We start from the raw sequence: 19,886 nt of genomic DNA, 5'->3' as shown, positions 1-19,886 counted from the left end.
CTGTGGCTTCAACACCTTCTATCATTTCATCTCTGTTAGTGAGAATTAGATCCAAAATGGCTAATCCCCTAGTTCCCTTCTCTACTTTTTGGGAGACAAAGTTGTCTGCAAGGTTTGTCAGGAATCTGTTTTATCTTCCACTTGGTGCAGAGTTTGTCTCCCAGTTGATGTCAGGGTAATTAAAGTCCCCCATTACTATGGTGATGTGCTTCCTATATACCTTAGTTAGCTGACTAGCAAAAAGTTCATCTATTTTCTCTGTTTGGGTGGGTGGTCTATGGTATACACCTATGGCAATGTCATTTTTTCTCCCTTTTATATTGACCCAAATGCATTCAAGACAATTTTCATCATTGTTGTGCTCTATTTCTGTGGAGATGTAGTTGTTTCTTATATAGAGAGCAACTCCATCTCCTCTTTTATTTGGTCTGTTTCTTTTAAATAATTTAAATCCCTCTAGCTGTGTGTTCCATTTGTGGGTTTCATCCCACCATGTTTCTGTAATGGCAACAATATCATATCTGCCCTCATTGACTTGAATTTCTAGTTCACCCTGTTTGCTGTTCATACTCTGTGCATTGGTGTATAGTCATTTGAGTGCTTTATGGCCGACCCTGTGTTTACTTTCTACATAACCTGTGTGGTGCCTGAGTTCCCCTATTGTCTTACCACCTATTTGGTTAGTGCACTTTGTGTGGCACTCGGTATTAAAAGCTTGATTTTGCTTGACAGCAAGGTTGGTATTTTTGTCCACACACATATCTATGTTATATGCACTGATAGAATAGAATAGAATAGAATAGAATAGAATAGAATAGAATAGAATAGAATAGAATAGAATACTTTATTGCCATTGTGTAACTCACAATGAAATTAAGTGCTTCCACAGAGCACACTACACACGTAAAACCACAAATAAAAACATACATTATATACACACATCCTTCATGTTCTATTGTTCTGCCCCTAATATTGCTCTTCAATGTTGCACTATACAGTAGTATCTAATATGGTTACAGCTCTGGGATAAAAACTATTTTTCAGCCTATTTTTCTTTGTTTTTATTATCCTGTACCATCTACCAGATGGTAATAGTTCAAATAAAAGAATGTCCAGGATGAGATGAATCTTTAAGAATATTTTGACTATAATAAAAAAAACTATAATGCTTTGAATACTATAAATCTTTACAGGGCATAGGGGCAAGTTATTTGAGAAATTACCCCTGCCAAGTTTTTTGCCAGCTGATATGGACCAGCAGAGTGAGGGCTCGCAGGTCACTTTGATTCATGCCATATTATGTGACCCATGAAGCACACTTTCTCTGTCATGGCACTTGACTTCTGGAATAGTGTTCCCTCGTGACATTTCATCCTAATTAAGGAGGACTTAAAGGCTGATAGTCTTCTCAAGCCTTGGTCTAGGGAGCACATTTCCATCTTTATCTTGTATGGGGTGATATTTAATTTTTATATTTTGCTATTATATTGTAATTTGGGAATTAGACAGCACTCAAATTGAACTCACTGTAGCTGGATTCATACACTAAATTAAGCCATTAGGTATTTTTCTTGTTTATGGCATAGTGTACTGTGTGAACCCAACAATTGTGGTTTGTATTGTGAATGATGGCTTTTTGTGTTATGTGATACTTCTGAGTATGATTTAACTAAAACAGCTTAACAATGATGCATAAATTCAGTCTATGATGCAGATGAACGTAGTATAGTGGTTAGAGTGTTGAGATGGAATTAGGCAGGTTCTCCCAACTTAGCCATAGAGCTGTCTACGTGATTTTGAGCTGGTTGTAAGGACAAAATACAAAATAATCTTAAATATACCACTTAAGCTCCACAGACATGTGGAAGGGCATAAATGTAAGCAATACTTTTAAAATAAATATATTTATGCTTTTAAAACATCTGATACATGCCTACTGTTTTTCTCCCCTTAATTTCTGCCAGGAATAGATTCCAAAATTTAGGGAATTTGTCTCACAACTAGATTCTTGTTAGAAAAACATTTAACAACAAAAGTACCTTTCAGTTGACCCTGATTGGAAGCTAGAAGTAGTATGAGAGAATTTTCACTGTAGGCAAAGAATACCACAAAACCTTAACTGATCTCTGAGGGTCAGAGCCAAATTTAGCAGCTTATGCTGAGATGATGGGGAGACAGCATGTCAGAATCTTCAGATGAACTGAGCCAAGTAGAACAAGGCTGCTTTCCAAAACTTTGTAATGGATGACTTAGAAGAGGCCATGAATATCTCCGTGGAGAAGGAGGAAGAAAAAAAGTGGGGGAGAGAGGGGGGAGTACATTACAGCTTGGGTGTAGAAGTGACAACATCCTCATTATCATTTCTTGGGAAGAATCTGGGTCTCATCTCATCCTCAAACTGAGTTTTGAAATATTCCTCATTCTCAACCATGATTTTTCAAATCTTTCATATGCTATTACTTGCATGCTGCAGTCAGTATTGAAAAATAATATTATACTTGGAGGAAGCTCATCTATGGATGTGTTAATGTGTCATTTTTTAATTATTGCATGAGCTGAGCAAATGCTGAACTGCTTTGCAAAATCTATCCCCCTATCTGATTCCTATATATATACATACATATTTTTTTATTGCAGTCAACTCTTTAAAGTATGTTACTTGACAAAGTAACATATTTTTCTCTCAGTGCACCTGGTTTTGCAAACTAATGAAATAGAAAAAAAGTGGTTCACATATTCCTGTCCAACTGCTGAGCCGGGATAGTCATCTCATCTAGCTGCTGGCTATTTTAACAAAGAAAAAAAATGTCAGAGAAGCTAAAAATATTTTAATTTAGTTCAATATCCAGCTATTTTTCAGAAATTAACCAAATTCTATATAACTAATTTTATTCAATGCCAACTGCTATTTAAAGTGAATTAACACTTTTTCTTTCCTTTTTTCTTTTAAGATAACATTTTTCTTTATATGTCTGTTGAGTATATTGTTTTTGTGTGGTTATTTGTTTACTATAATAGAAAATCAATAGACATTTGGGGGGCATATGAAGGCATAGATACATTCCTATTGACAAAATCCCACTGCAAGTAATATATTCAGGTTTATGACAACATATGTAAATGGTAGTTAATCATAGAATCCAACAGTCCCATTAATCTCATGGCTACATCAAGGAGAGAGGTATTATATTGTGAAAATACCAAGGTCAGTTTCAGTCCCAAATGCCCTCACATTTTAGAGCAAATCTAACTCCTCCTGATCCTGTGGACAAATTGAGATTAATAAAGCAATGATTTTTCCCCCTAAAACAGAGATGTGACAGAAGTACTGCAAAAACCAAGTTTCACCAAATACTCTTTCTGCCTCCATTTTCATCCCCATTTCTGGGGTGGGTAGACAGGTTGGTAAAGGGCAGGATAGTATGAGAGTCAATACATTCCCCAACTTTACCTGAACTGGAACTTGATCATCTATTTTTATTCACAAAAATCTAATGTTGTGACAGTTTCCCAGTTTCTTTTTCAATAGCTAGGAAGATTTTTTTTTATTTGAATCAACCATGGTTGTATATTGCTCCATAAGGGTGAATTGAGCAACTGACTTGGCCAGTTTGGTTATGCAAACATGAAGCAGATATGTGGTTGGCCTACTCCACATCTCATCAATTCAACAGGATCATCAGATGGGATCCAAGAGATATGTCTTCTCTTTTCCAGTATCTATTCTATGAAACATTTCCCTCAAACCCCTGAGATTCAGCTGGCCCTGACCTACCAGCCTTTAAGAAAGTTCTGAGGGCTAAGTTCTTCCCCCAGGTATTGAGCAAAGATGTTTGATCAACCCACTATAAATATAGGTAATTTGTGGTTTGTTCCTGACACATTATATATTTTATCAATTTACATACTGTGATATTTTGTTTCAGAATCTCTTACCTGCAAAGTCTCTTGATGATTTAGCAGCCATATGAACTAAATGAATTAATACTAAATGAATGACTAATTAATTAATTAATTAATGATCTTAGCCCAACTTACATCATACATAGATCCTTTCAAATACTGAACTATATTTTGAGTGGGGCCTCAAGCATTTCCCCTCCTTCTTATCAAAGCTAAGTCTATCTGGCACCTCTATCTCCTACCCTTTTCTAGAGGATTCTAGTTAGGTATACCTCTGTAAAAAAGGTAGCCAAAATATTTAGCAAAACAATTAGATTACAAAACCTTACTCAGATTTCCTTCCTTCTCCCTCCCCTCAGCTTGTTTTGTTTCTGTTCTCTTTGCTGTAACTAAATAAAGGTGGTGGATTGGGACATAATAAAGATCCAGTAATGAGGTCATGATGGAGCACAATCCGAGATGTAGAAGCAGCCAAGTCCACCCAGTCCCGGCATTTGCTCTTTTCATTTGTTTTCCCTCACTTTATTGAGAACACATTTGGAAGCTCCTTAACATGTGAATCCTGAAATGAGAAAGTAGACCAGCATGGGTGACAACTGTGGAACAAATACACTTTTGATGGTTCACATCACAAATGCTGCTAGTTCTGAAGAGCTTCTCTCAAAAGAGATTTTGAAGATGAAAATATAGTCCTGACATAACCTTGGGCTTCATTTATGCTACCGTGTTCCAGTTCATATTTGAGAATCATCTCTGAATAGGTGAACTGCTAATAAAGGAATAATAATAAAAAGATTGCCAATGGATGCTGCAGAACACATTTTATGCCAGATGACAGAGGGCCAGTACCCAAAGCAGTGGGATAAAAGATGTATGGTCTGATAGCATCAGGCTTCTCTCCACAAACTGGAATGAACTCCTTAAGCATGCTCACAAGAAATTCAAGAAGGCATTCAGAGAAGGAACATTAGTTCAAGCAAGTAGGAAACTATTACCAAAAGAACTGCAGCAACTGCTCTAATTTTAAGAATTAACCATGTGTGTGAAAGTTGTGTAATAATAAATAAATAAAGTTAAAATCCTTTTGCACTTTTTTTTTTCTGTTCCACCCTATGGGCTACGGTACTTGCTTCCTTTCCATCTATCTTTTAATAGTCTGATTTGCTATAACCTTGATTTTGCTTGATATAATCTTGAATGTGTTGTGTGAGTGCAACCAATTGCAGTTTATTCAATGAAATATGATTGAACAAACCATGCCTAAGATTAATGCATAAATCCAGAATAATTGCCAATTAATTTCTGCAGGGTTGGCTGAAAGAAACTAAGGTCTGGAGAGGAATTAGCTTAATAGCTCTGGGAAGTAGAATTTCCTAGGAAGAGTGTGATCATTGCAACATTTACTAACGAAAACCAGCTGATAACCCAAGGATTGAGGTATCTGGAAAGAAATGGAAAAGTTGAAATTCTACTCATGTTCCCATCATTACTGCATATGAATTAATCAGGAATATTACGCAGTTGTTTAAAAACCTTTAAAAATCAGAGAGCGGTAAAAATCCAGTGTGGGTCATATTCTCATATTACCTTGCTTAACAACTTTATTTACTCAGTTAACCCAAAAACACTCACATGCTATACCATAATGACTGAATTGGTACATCATATCAGGCTAAAATGAGGTTGGTCAGTTGTGGCTCAGTTTTTGACATAAAAATATTTGTTTTGGAAAACATCTAAAAGATCATGCAGTTGAAGGATTAAGGCAAAGGTTTTCTACATCAACACATTTTTGTAGTGGTTAGGTTCTATGAACTTACATGTAGCAGAAAAGCAATTATTCTCTGACTGGTTTTCTTTAACAATTTGTCTTCCAGACCTTGTTTAATTAAAAATGGGAGAGAATGAGCCCAGATCTCCATGTTAGCACTCTTGTCTTGAAGGGCCACCAGGACAAACTCTCAATTAAGTTCAAACCCTGGCCAATATCTTGCTAAGAATAACAGCCAAATCTTGCTGTTCTTTATGAAGATGAAATTCTGCCATTAGAACACTGCTATGAAATCCACATGATTTTATTGGTGCCATTCCAGAATAAAATTTGACTACAAGATTATTTAACTGGAGCCAGAACCTTCTGCACCATGGAGTCAATAAGGATTAGGACAGTGTTTATGTAGACAAAATCCCTGCACAAAAAATGGGCAATTTGAAAGTCCAAGCATATATTTGCAGGGTTAACTTATGGAACTCTTTAAACAAAAAGTTGTTATACAGCAGTACAAGAATAAAGAATCTTTAGCAAACAATGAATTAAAAATCTTGAGGAGAGATGTACTAAGGAATACTATAACTACCCGAATTACCATATCTATATTTAGAGATGTCTTACATTATATGAGAAAAAGTTCAACAAATTCTTATCTTGAATGCTAATTTTTCTGTGGCAGGAGATTCACTGCTATTGGAAGCAGAAGCAGCAGAACAAAATGATCCTACTAAACCAAGTGGCATAGCCATTTTATGTTATTAATGTATATAAAGGTTAAAGGGGGTGGAGAAGTGAACTTGCAGTTCTTCAGTTATTGCTGAACTACAATGCCTAGCAACCTCAGCAATTATTTATAGTAAGGAAGGATGCCAGATTCAGTGCATTTTGGAAGAGCCAGCCATGCTCATTCAGGAATTCCGGAAGTTGAAGTCCACAAGTCATAAAGGGGTCGTAGTTCCCCACCTCTGTTATAAAGGATAACTCACATAGAAAATGCATTTAATAAAATTATTTGTTTGTTCACAGTTCTCCTTGATATAGGAATTAATTAAAATATGTAGGAAGATAAAGACAAATGCCAAATACAACAGAATTTTTCTTGTTTTGGTTAGACAGCTTCCCACCCCCCACTCCCTGACTTTCATTTGCCTTTCCTTCAATGAACAAAGATTTGCTAAAACAAGAAAGGGAAGCTTCTTCCACATTAAATATTACTTTATAAATAGAACTGCTGTCCTGTTCCATATCTCTAAACATTTTTTAAAAAAAGAAATCTCTTTGGGAGACATGACTAGATTACCCAAATTAAAGCTATTTTTGATTTGTTCTCTCACTATTATTTTTGTCCTTGAGCATTTAGTTTGGAGTGGACTACCAATGATAGCTCTAGGTCAGACTTCCTCAATCTGTGGCCTCCAAAAGTATTGACTACAAAACCTTTCATTCTGAAGCTGGTTTAAAAACTGGGAACTTATTCTATGGTTTCACTATCTAGTGAATAGCTCCATTAGACTTTTTAGATACATAATAATGGTGATGATGATAATACACAATTGAATGATTCAATAAATTTTTTTGAATTAAATGTAATAATATACCGGGCAATTGTTTTGCAACAAAATAATTGTTAAAATTATGTTTATAAAAGCTCTGGGGGACAACTTATTTTAAAAGAGGCATTCCTATTTCCTTTTATAAAAAGGAATCTGTTTTTAAAAATAATATTAGTAGTAGTTTGTTAAAAACAGGAAGTTGACTTTTTGCTTGAAAAATATCACTTCTCCTTGATACATAAAATATTTAACTGATAATCCTTTTAGGGAAAAATATGAAGTAGCAGGACATTAACTACATTTTATCCTTTTATTGTAGTCATACTGTTCAGAGATTGTAGAAGTGGAATCCAGTGTATTCAGGTAGCCCTGGTTGAGGGAAAGCTGCTTTAAAATAATCCCATCTCTTTACCTCTGCACAGGAAGACAATCACAGCTACTATTTATCCCGAATTTATGGTCCCCAAGAGATGCGAGCCAAGGAACTTTGGGTCGAGGTAGCTGAAGCCAACAGGAGCCAAGTCAAAATCCATGGAATCCTGTCCAATACACACAGACAGGCTTCGGTGAGCTATCCTTTCTCCTAATCTTGCCAATCCACCAGCATTATGTTGACTTATTTTCTTAACTTTTGGTATCAGAACTCTGTAGATACATTTTGTTTTGCAAGGCCCATTTTCTTTCTCTGCTGTACAGAATAGAGGGACAAACAAGAAAATGGACAGCAAGAGCAATAAAAAAATTAGTAAAGGAAAATCAGAGAAGAGCCTGACCAGAGAATAAATTTTATGTGTAATTACAATGTCTTGGTAATTATTTCAACTTCCAGTGATAAAAAAAGTCAGTATTAAGAGGTTAATAGCCACTCAGCTTTAATCCAACCAGATAGGTAGTAATGTGTTTCTGGGAGCAAAAGTAACATAAGGATTTGATTTACACATGCCTTAAGCTATAAAGTGGTTTGATTTTGGTTTAGCCAACCATTGTGATTTGTAAGCCATAATTTATATCTTTATGTGAATCCAGTCAATTATATTGTTGACTGATTGTTGACTATTGTTCAAGAATTAAATAAAGCATACTATACTGGGATCCAGTCAGTCTTACGGTATGATATTTGTTAAATACTCACAAATTTATTATGATCTACATTTCTTGGATGTAATAATATTTTTTTTAGATTGTAATAAATTTGTTGAACTTCTCAGTGTCAGAAGACTCTGTTCTTTTAAATCAGCATGAAAAAAAGTAGTTATTGTTTTTCTAGTAACTATTATTCTTCAGCATTATTTCCAATGACCTATAGATGTGGCCAGCAAATTAATACCAGAACATCATCTTATCTTAACTTTTGAAACAACATAAAGCAGTTGTTTTTATAAAATTAGGTAATTATTTAAAAAAGAAGTGCCTCAGAGCAAAAAAATCTTCATCATAGACTTCCTAAACTCCAGGAGGACTGCAAATAAAACAAAAATATTATATGTAGCTTGTTATAACTCCAACATTAATATTGAGTAGTTGGTTTGAAATTAATTTTAAACTGATATTGTGATTTTAACTTTTTTATCCAAATGCTTTAGAATTATTCCACTTTTGAATTTTGAATGTTCATGTTCAGTCAATATAGAAACTATAGTATGTATGATTGAGTCATACCTTGGTTGTGTTGATGGTATCAGTTGGTTTTATCTCAGCTTCCCTCTTCATTATTCACTGAATTTTATATTTTTTCTTTTGTTTTTTCCCTCTCTGGAAGCCACCCAGAGTCATATGTTTGAGATGCTAAGCCATATAATGAATGAAATAAAGACCATTGCCCTCTTCCAAGATTTATTTATTTATTTATTTATTTATTTATTTATTTAGGAGTGGTTTCCCTAATTAATTTTCTATGGGTCCAGTTCTACTTATGAGGGATTCTTGGTGCTCTCTGAACTTGCTTGTTTTCTTGCAAATGTTGCATTACCCTAACATCATCAGTGCTAGTAAGGAGTGCTGGATCTGGTATCTTGCCTGTCTGGGTGATTGGGGATGGTCTTAGGAATCTTTGGTTGGGCTGTTTACTAATGGCTCTTTGGCAGTTTCTTGACTGAGGTATTGTTTACTTGATTGTTGATCTGAAGTTGACCTTTGAGTTAACTGCCCTCTACCCACCCAGACAGGCAAGACACCAGAATATAAACTGACAGCAAACAGCACTCCTTACTAGCACTGATGATGTTACCTAGTTAGGGTAATGAAACATTTGTAAGGAAACAAGCAAGCTCAGAGAGCACCAAGGACTCCTCATTTCAATCCTGAGCTACAAATATTCTCCTTCATTAATTCTACTTATGTTTTTCAAGATTAACCAAAGCCAGCTAAGTGTTGCCACGTGATCTTTTGGATACTGTCACTGGGTTTTAAATGATTCCTCTCTCTTTCCACATCTCTCTCAATGTCTCTCTGTGTGTGTGTGTGTGTTTTCATTCCTTATTAAAGGATAGAAGAAGCACACCTCTCTCTCTTTCTCATCTCTCTTAGATGACTATTAGTTCATTCCATCATCTATTGCTGAAGCTATTGGCCAGCAAAAATGTCATTTTACAAATGTACAGCATTTTGCACATAACATCATCAGTTGTGGGATTAATGTTCAGCCCAAAGGTCAGTAGGGGATCTATTTTCCAATCAGAAGTTTGCAATACAGCCATTTTGAAGAGAGGAGGCTATATATTGCTCTATTTTTTCCCATCAACATTTCAAAGATACACAATATTTTTTTTATAAGGGGAAAATGTAGCAACAACTATTCTAAACTGGAAAAAAAGGCTGGCTCTACTGTATAACCTATGAGGTTCCTTCCAACTCTATGGTTTTATAAATATATGTGCTAAGAAATGTATGTTGCTGATTATTTCATCTTCAAGAAAATGCTAGGCCTCATGGCAGGAAAAAAAATGTATAGAATCTTATAGCATTTCAGAAGGCTAAGGATTCTGTACACTGCCACCTTGATCTTATTTATGACTAATGAACATATAAAATTATGCCAAGATATTTATATATAAGTAATCAAACTACCCTCTTTTCTTTGTACAAATTTGGCTTCCTCTCTGTCACCCAGTATAAAGACCTATGAGTATAAGCCTAACTGACACTATCTGTTCATCTTAAAGTATTAGGAAATATGGGAATAATTCACCCACAACAACTCTTGGTTCTAATGTTGTTTTCCTCATTATTCTTCTCCAGAGAGTCATCCTATCCTTTGATTTCCCTTTCTATGGCCATTACTTGCGACAGGTCACCATAGCAACAGGAGGTGAGCACCTTTCGTTACTACACTGATCATAAGAGTTGTTTTTGCAAAAAGCTTACAAGACACGGAGAGTTAGCTGCAGCATGCATTTTGGAGCATTTTGAAAACATGGTTTAGACTGTGATTCTCAAACGATTACAGCTGCTTGACCTGACTGAGCCTGTGGGCTTTTAACTGTCACTTAGCGGAGGCAGGCGACTGGGAAGTGCCAGTTCATGCTTGCTCCAACCATTATATTGTTGCTGAGCAACAGGCCCAGGTGCTAGTTCCCTCTTTCCTAAAAAAGGGAGAAAAGGGAGAAGGGATATCAATGTGATTTTGTGAAGTGATCATTCTTTTATATTCATGTTTGTCTTAGCTTACCCTTCTTCCTCACCATCATAAATGTTATCTTCGTCTAACTCTAAGAGACCAAGATGATGTACATCATTCTATGCCCTTTCCCACCCACCATTTCATCCTCAAGACAACCTTGTGATGTGATTTCTGCTTATAGGTCATAATTTGCCCCCAAATGCCAGAGCATTCAAACAGATGTCCAAATCTGCTCTGAACCAACTCTGTCCTCTGTTAGGCTAATTTTGACATTGTTGGTGACAATGTCAACTGGGCACAGGCAGATATAAAGTTTATCCTGAGCAAAAAAAAACAAAACAAAACAGTATGTTTACTTGAATCCCCATCATATATATTTGGCTGAGAATCAGGGAGTACTTGGTATCAGATGATTGGGGTAGCAACAGCAACAATATCAGTCTGGTTCCCCAGATCGATGGTGCCCGCCTGTAGTAATTGATAGAGGCACGCAAAATTTGGATCCAAATCAGGTAAAAGTGCTTCTAATCTGGCATGGGTGCTGTTGAGTCCTCGGTTAATGGCAATAACTTCATGAAGCATCTCGTAGTTTCAGGAGCCTCTTTATTTGTTGTTCTGTAGCCCCGTTACAACTCAGAGGCACGCAAGCCTCTCTGACTCTCTTAAAGACAATCCCCGGGCCAAATGACAACATTTAGGCACGCTGTGTGCCTCGCGCATGCACCGGCGCCAGCCAGTCTGGTCCCGGGCAGCTTGCAACTGCCCGGGACCGTTGCAACGTCCCGAGCCTGCCTTTGCAGGCTCAGGACACAACACCCCTTCCCCCCCCCCGGCTAAAACTACAACTACATTGATAGTTACACGCGACCTCAACACGAGCGTGGTGTACCAACCCTTGCTTCAATGGTGCCGGGCTATTGTTCTGGAGATTAATTCCCCAGTGCCCCTCTTCCCAGATTTCCACAGAAACACCCTCTTACTGTTTCTGCTTTGCCGGCAGAGTTACAAAATCTTCAAGGTACTTAGGAGATCTCTTAGCTCTCTGTGATCTTCTTAGGCCCTGATAATCTCCAATTACATCTTGCCCAGGGGATGATATGAGTTCGCCCCCTTTCTCAGACCCTGGTGGTCCCCGTGCCCTGTTGCCTGGTCTGCTTGCTTGCCCACCGGGCTCGTCAGACCAGGGCTTTGTTCTCTCCATAACCTGGTTGACCTGCCTAGTTGCAGGCTTTCTGGCCCTTCTAGAAGATTGCCACTGGTGGGCAACTCTGTTGAGCCTCCCTGGCCCATACTGGACCTCTCATGAGGCTGCCTTCCTCCACTCCTCAGTTCCATAGTAGGACTGTCTGGGGTTCCAGTACTATCCCAAAACTCAGTTACCCCCTCAATTACGCCGGAGATGTCAGAATTTGGGTTTGCCCCTCCGACCACCTCCCCATGTGAATGCCTCCTTCTGGAAACAGTAGCAGTGCTGGGCCAACTAGACTGATTGTGTGCCAGCTCTCTTGCAAGGTTTGAGTTATTAGGTTGCTCCCAGTTATTCTCCCTGACTGGAGTGCTGAATGGTGTTAGTGAATAATGATTATGCCCCCGGGGAGACTCCCTGGCTGGAGTAGGTACTAGTGCCCGTGTGCTAGCTGGTTCCCACGAATTCCTGTTCGGAACACTCGCGGAATCTTGTGATAGGCCATCTGTGGCCTCTCTGTTGGTGCCTGGCTGCTGCCAACACCCCTCCCTTTGCCCATAGAGATCCTCCTCCCCCCCTGGAATAGAACCAGGAGTCTCTGAAGGTAAGTCCAGTCTTGTACGCAGCTGGTCGATATGCCGTCGCAGGATACGACCGTCATCCAAGGAAACCTTGTAGGACAAAGGACCTGTAACCTTGCAAACTAGAGCAGGAACCCACAAGTGACCTGGCCTGTAGTTACGGGTCCATACTGGGGCACCCACTAGCAATTGTCTCGGTGCCCTGGGTTGTGTACCCCTAGGAGGCAGTCTGTCCGGGTGTAACCGGTCAAGTTTAGTAGTCAGTTTGCGCCCCCAGCGAAGTTCAGCCGGGCTTCTCCCAGTAGAAGTTGAAGGTGTGGTGCGGTAAGCAAGGAGAAAATCTGCCAACCTGTGGTGCCAGTCCCCGTAGGTCAGTTTCTTTAAAGCATCCTTGGTGATGCGGACCATCCATTCAGCCATACCATTGGTGGAAGGGTGGAAAGGCGCAGAGGTGGCATGATGAATCATGTTGGCCTGTAAGAAAGCTTGGAATTCGGAAGAAGTGAATTGAGGGCCATTGTCAGACACCAAAACATCCGGAAGCCCATGTGCAGCAAAAATCCCCCTCAGTACTTGAATGGTCTTTGCAGTGGTGGTGGAAGAGACAGGTACAACCTCAAGCCATTTTGAATGGCTATCAACCAGGACCAAGAAGAATTGACCCTGAAAGGGCCCAGCCTAATCAATGTGTACTCTAGACCATGGTGACTGCGTTTCCTCCCATCTATGTACAGGAGCATGGGGCATTTCTGGGCGTGAGCGCTGACAAAGGTGCACCTTAGCCTCAATTTCCTTGTCTAACTCAGGCCACCATAAATGGCTGCGCGCAAGCGCCTTCATTCGTACAATGCCAGGATGACCCTCGTGAAGGGAACCTAAGACTCAAGACCTCATTGTGGTAGGAATGACAACTCTGCTGCCCCACAGCAGACAACCCTGAAAGGTGGATAATTCATGTCTCTTAAGCCAGAAACTCTGAAACTCAGTGCCCGGACAACTCTCTGGCCATCCAGACAAAACCCAGGATAAGACACGAGAGAGTGTAAGATCTGTGACTGATTCAGCAGCCACATCCCTGACATTTAAAGGTGACTCAGGCAGTGCCTGAATAGAAAGGATGTTGATGGCAGGGGCAGGATCAGCCTCTACTACTTGCAAGGGTAATCTACTGAGGCCATCAGCATGGCCCATTTCTTTGCCAGGTTTGTGAATTAAAGAAAAATCATAGGCTGACAGAAATATTGACCATCTCAGCATCCTGGGGGAGATGATATGGGGAGTTTGTTTGTTTGTGGTAAACAACCCCAACAAGGGCTTATGGTCAATGTAGACCGTGAAATGTCTGCCATATAAAAAATCATGGAATTTTTTAATTCCAGCAACAACAGCTAAGGCCTCCCTGTCTATCTGGGCGTAGTTTCGTTCAGCAGAAGACAAGATTCTGGAGTAATATGCAACAGGAACCTGAGTTCCATCCGGTCTAAGGTGGCTGAGTACTGCTTCCACTCCATAAGGGGAAGCATCACAAGCGATGCACACAGGAAGAGTTTCATTAAAGTGTGCAAGCACATTGTTGGATGTGAGTAAGGCCTTAACCTCACTGAAGCTTGCTTCATGTGCTTGTGACCACTGCCACACTGCCTGTTTGTCCAGAAGCCTATGAAGTGGTTCAGCTACATTAGCCTTGTTAGGAATGAATGAATTATAGAAATTCAAGAGGCCCAGAAAAGCTTGTAGTTCAGCTTTGGACTTAGGCCTAGGAGCTTGCATGATGGCTTTTAATTTGGACTCAGCAGGATGAATCCCATTGGCATCAATTTTGAACCCCAGAAAATCTGTAGAAGGCACCCCAATTTTACATTTGTCCTTTTTGAGTTTGAGGCCCGTTTTCCGGAACCGCAGCAAGACAGCCCTCAATCTCTCAGCTAAATTTTGAGTGGAATCTCCAGCAATTAAGACATCATCAAAATAGGGGCAAACCCCTGGTATACCCCTTAATGTATTTTCCATTACGCTTTGGAAAATTCCAGGAGCCACATTTACTCCAAACTGTAGCCTTTTTACTTTGAATGCCCCCCTGTGTGTTACAATGGTTTGTGCTACAGCAGCAGCTTCATCAACAGGCAACAGTTGGTAAGCTTCTGCTAAGTCAAGCTTTGCAAAAACACGCCCTCCTTTGAGGGAAGCCAGAATATGGCTGATACAGGATAGGCATGTTGTTGCAATGCCTTATTTAGAGTACATTTGTAATCTGCACAGATGCGAATGTCCCCATTAGCCTTAAGAGGCATGATTATGGGAGTTTCCCATGGACTGGAGTCAACAGGTTCTAAGACTCCTTGCTGAATCAATTTGTCCAATTCAGCATCAATTTTCCCTTTTAAAGCAAAAGTACTCTCCTTGCTTTTACTCTGATAGGAGTGACAGTGGGGTCCAATTTTAAGGAAACTAGGGGCCCTTTGTATGTACCCAGCTGTGAGCTGAAGACATCTGCAAATTCTTTGCAGACTTCTTGTAGACCTACTGTTTGCAAACTATTGAGCCCTGTAACTTGTATTCCCAAGGCCTCAAACCAATCGAGTGCTATGAGACTCGTGCGCTCACCCCCCACTATCAGTACATCTAATGGACCTTCAAAATCCTTATACTGTACGTTAAGGGTGGCCTCCCCCTTAACACATGTTGAGTCCTTCGCGAAAAGCAGATGCGAGAAGCAGTTGTAGTTCTCAGGTTTTCTTTTATTCTGTGTTCAGCTTACAGGTGAAGGCTTCAGCAACGCCCAAAAGCTCCCAGCCTCTTATATAGGCAGTTCCCGGGTCAATGTGTTACTTTTCCCGTGCCAGCACCCGCGCATGCGCACAGGCGCTGGCGACAGCCTGTCTGGTCCCGGGCAGCTTGCACCTGCCTGGGACTGCCTGCAAACGCCCCGAGCCCGTTTGCAAGGCTCGGGACATAACACCCCTTTCCCCCGGGCTAAGACTACTACCAACATACAATTATTTCTTGATGCAGTGTTCTACTCCCCAGTTCTCCTACTGTTTACTGGCTTTTGTTTGGCCAGCAATGTTATGTAATCCTCTAAGTATTTAGGAGATTTCCTTGCTCTCTGTGACCTTCTCAGCTCTGGGTTTCTGACAGGTTTTCCCTGACTGAGGGGAGACGTGAGCCTGTTCTCCTTATCATGCCTTGGTGCCTTCCAAGGACTGTGCCCCAATGCCTGGCCTGCTTGCTCGCCCACCGGGCTCGTCAGGCCAGGGCTTCTGTCACTTTGTGACCTGGTTGACCTGCCTAGCTGTAGGCCCTCGGGCCCCTTGAAGTGATAGCCACTGCTGGGCGTCTCTGTAGAACCTCCTAGGTCCGTCCAAGACCTGTCAGGAGGCTGTCCATTTCCTAAACCCCGTTCTGTGTCCGGGCTCGTGTGGGTTTCTGTACCTTCCCAAAACTCAGTTACTCCCTGATTTGGGCTAGAGGTGTTGCGGTCGGGACTTGGTTCCTCAACCACCTCCCTGTATGTTTGACCCCCTGTAGCACTTGGGGTAAGGTCAGGCCAACTCTGGGGATTATGTGCCAGCTCTCTTGCGGGGTATGATTTATTGGGATGCTACCAGGTATCCTCCCTGACTGGAGTACTGTGCTGTGCAGGTGAATAGTGATTGTACCCCCGGGGTGACTCCCTGGCTGGAGTAGGCGTGAATGCCTGGTAGTTGGATAGGCTCTTAGAATTCCTGTTTGGGGCACTCGCGGAATCCTGGAATGGGCCGTTTGTGGCTCCATCGTTGGAGGTGGGCAGCAGCTCGTGCCCCTCCCTTTGCTCTAAAGGGTCCCCCTCCCCCCTGGAAAAGACCCAGGAGTCTCATCTGAAAGATCCCGCCTAGGGCGGAGTTGGTCGATGTGCCGACGCAGGACACAACCGTTGTCCAGGGCTACCTCGTAGGATAGAGGACCTGTGACCCTGGAAATAGAAGCAGGGACCCATGTATGACCAGGCCCGTAATTGCGAGTCCAAACCGGGGCACCCACAAGTAGTTGTCTAGGTGCCCTAGGATGTGAGGTAGATGAAGGCAGTCTGTCCGGATGTAACCGGTCAAGCTTCGTAGTAAGTTTGCGCCCCCAGCGAAGTTCAGCTGGGCTTCTCCCTGTAGAAGTGGACGGTGTGGTGCGGTAAGAAAGGAGAAAGTCAGCCAACCTGTGATACCAGTCCCCATAGGTGAGTCTTTTCAAGGCGTCCTTTGTGATGCGGACCATGCGTTCAGCCATACCGTTGGTGGACGGGTGGAAGGGTGCAGATGTGGCATGATGAATCATGTTAGCCTGTAAGAAAGCTTGGAATTTGGAGGAAGTAAATTGCGGGCTGTTGTCAGACACGATGACATCTGGGAGCCCGTGTGCAGCAAAAATCCCCCTCAGTACCTGAATAGTCTTTGCAGTGGTGGTGGATGAGACAGGTACAACCTCAAGCCATTTTGAATGACTGTCAACGAGGACCAAGAATAACTGGCCCTGAAAGGGCCCAGCGTAGTCAATGTGCACCCTAGACCATGGGGACTGTGTATCCTCCCATCTATGCACAGGAGCTTGGGGCATCTCTGGGCGAGAGCTCTGGCACAGGTGGCATGCATGCACCTTAGCCTCAATGTCCTTATCTAAACCAGGCCACCACAAGTGGCTGCGCGCAAGGGCCTTCATGCGAACAATGCCAGGATGACCCTCGTGGATGGACTCTAAGATCCTAGTCCTCATTGAGGTGGGAATGACAACTCTGTTTCCCCAAAGCAGACAACCCTGAGAAGTGGACAACTCGTTCCTTTTGGACCAGAAACTCTGAAACTCAGGACTAGGGCAGTGCTCAGGCCATCCAGACAAAACCCAAGAAAGGACATGTGAAAGTGTGTGATCTGTGCCTGTTTCAGCGGCAACATCCCTGGCATTCAGAGGGGACTTGGGCAAGGCTTGGATGGAAAGAATGTTGACAGCTGGTGCAGGGTCAGCTTCTACTACTGGCAGGGGCAATCTACTGAGGCCATCAGCATGGCCCATTTCTTTCCCAGGCTTGTGGAGTAAGGAAAAATCATATGCAGACAGAAAAATAGACCACCTAAGCATTCTAGGGGAAATGATTTGGGAGTTTGTTTACGTGTGGTAAACAGTCCCAGCAGAGGCTTATGGTCAGTGAAGACCGTGAAATGCCTGCCATACAAAAAATCATGGATTTTTTTAATTCCAGCAACAACAGCCAGAGCCTCCCTGTCGATCTGAGCGTAGTTGCGCTCAGCAGAAGACAGTGTTCTGGAGTAATATGCAACAGGAACCTGAGTTCCATCAGACCTGAGGTGGCTCAGGACGGCTCCTACCCCGTAAGGGGAAGCATCACAAGCGATGCACACAGGAAGGGACTCATTGAAGTGTGCAAGTACACTGTTAGAAGTGAGTAAGGCCTTGACCTCATTGAAACTAGCCTCATGTGTTTGTGACCATTGCCACACTGCTTGTTTGTCTAATAGCCTGTGAAGAGGCTCAGCTACACTAGCTTTATGTGGAAGAAAGGAATTGTAGAAATTCAGGAGGCCCAGAAAGGCCTGAAGTTCGGCCTTAGACTTTGGCCTAGGTGCTTCTAAAATGGCAGTTAGTTTGGATTCAGCAGGGTGAATCCCAGCAGCATCAATTTTGAATCCAAGAAATTCAGTAGAAGGCACCCCAATTTTGCATTTGTCTCTTTTGAGCTTGAGGCCTGTTTTCCTGAATCTTAACAGAACAGCCCTTAGCCTTTCAGCTAGAATGTGTGTGGAGTCTCCTGCAATTAAGACATCATCAAAGTAGGGGCAAACCCCCGGTATGCCCCGTAGTGTGTTTTCCATTACGCTTTGGAAAATCCCAGGAGCGACATTCACTCCAAACTGTAGCCTTTTACCTTAAAGGCTCCCCTGTGGGTCACAATAGTCTGAGCTATAGCAGCATCATCATCAACAGGCAGCTGTTGATACGCTTGAGCTAGGTCAAGCTTTGCAAAAACGCGCCCCCCCTTGAGGGAGGCCAGAATATGACTGACCACAGGAACAGGATAGGCATGTTGCTGCAATGCTTTATTAAGAGTGCATTTGTAGTCAGCACAAATGCGAATGTCCCCATTTGCCTTTAGAGGCGTGACAATGGGGGTCTCCCAAGGGCTGGAATCAACAGGTTCTAGGATTCCCTGTTGGATCAGTTTGTCTAACTCAGTGTCAATTTTACTCTTTAAAGCAAAAGGGACCCTTCTTGCTTTAATTCTAATGGGTGTGACAGCGGGGTCTAGTTTTAAGGACACAGGAGGTCCCTTGAATGTGCCCAGCTGGGGGCTGAAGACATCTGCAAATTCTTTGCAGACTTCCTGTAGGTCGAGTGTTTGTAAGCTGTTGAGCCCCGTGACGTGTATCCCCAAGGCTTCAAACCAATCGAGTCCTATGAGACTCGTTCGTTCACCCCCTACTACTAATATGTCTAGTGGACCTTCAAAATTCTTATACTGTACGTTAAGGGTGGCCTCCCCCTTAACATACACTCTCAAATTTTGAAAGTCTGTTAACACAATGTCAGAAGGCCTTAATTTAGCCTGAGTTCCACTGCCGGAACAAATCTTCCTAAATGTATGTAAGGATATGATTGAAAGGGCAGACCCCGTGTCTAGTTCCATAGTTAATGGAACCCCTTGTAGCTTCACCTTGAGTGACAACTTTTTCTTGATGGGCTTGTGTGTGCCTGTCCTGAAGATGCTTCTTCGCGAAGCGCAAAAACCTACCCTATTCTGGCTGGGGACCCTGGTACCTTTCAGGTGCAGTTCTTCCTGAGGTTGTACCTTTCGTCGGCCCAGACACACAGCTGCAATATGTCCTTGTTTCCCGCACACCCGGCAGATAGCAGAGCGGAACTTGCAGTCGGTTCTCCTGTGGCGACCTCCACAGCCGATGCACTTAAGGGGAACTGCAGAGCTTCCTTTCTGATTCCCTTCCTTCGAGGGGTGGAGACGGTCGACTTCCTCGTCCGGATCCTCCTCGGAGTTCCCTTGGACGTCCTCTTGGTGCACGGATGCAACATCTGGACTGTTCCTGATCGGCCACATGTTTTTGACGGCGCCGCCTGCTGCTTCTTCTGCGGTGACCTCTCTTAAGGCATCTTGGAAGGACAAGTCTTCTTTGGCAAAAAGCCTCTGTTGTAGATCTCGATGCCTTAAACCGCACACGAATCGGTCCCTCAGGGTCCTTGAATCGGTCCCTACTTCGAGGTCCTTGAACTCGCAGTG

General features: G+C 42.0%; 1 protein-coding gene across 2 annotated transcripts in view; it reads left to right on the top strand.

Annotated features, from left to right (window-relative positions):
* The window catches only part of PLXDC1 (plexin domain containing 1), an 85,113-nt gene that overhangs the window by 38,535 nt on the left and 26,692 nt on the right, over positions 1–19,886 (top strand). For both annotated transcript variants that reach the window (XM_039355876.1, XM_039355875.1), the window contains exons 3-4: positions 7,650–7,793; positions 10,465–10,534. In XM_039355876.1, coding sequence (XP_039211810.1) covers positions 7,650–7,793; positions 10,465–10,534 — 214 coding nt within the window. The remainder of the gene's footprint in view (positions 1–7,649; positions 7,794–10,464; positions 10,535–19,886) is intronic.

The sequence above is a fragment of the Crotalus tigris genome, unplaced genomic scaffold (assembly GCF_016545835.1).
Source record: "Crotalus tigris isolate CLP2741 ecotype Arizona unplaced genomic scaffold, ASM1654583v1 scf7180000018762.419966263:882430, whole genome shotgun sequence".
NCBI lineage: Eukaryota > Metazoa > Chordata > Lepidosauria > Squamata > Viperidae > Crotalus > Crotalus tigris.
The sequence above is the reverse complement of the archived record's forward strand: the minus strand, read 5'-3'. Positions and strand labels throughout refer to the sequence as shown.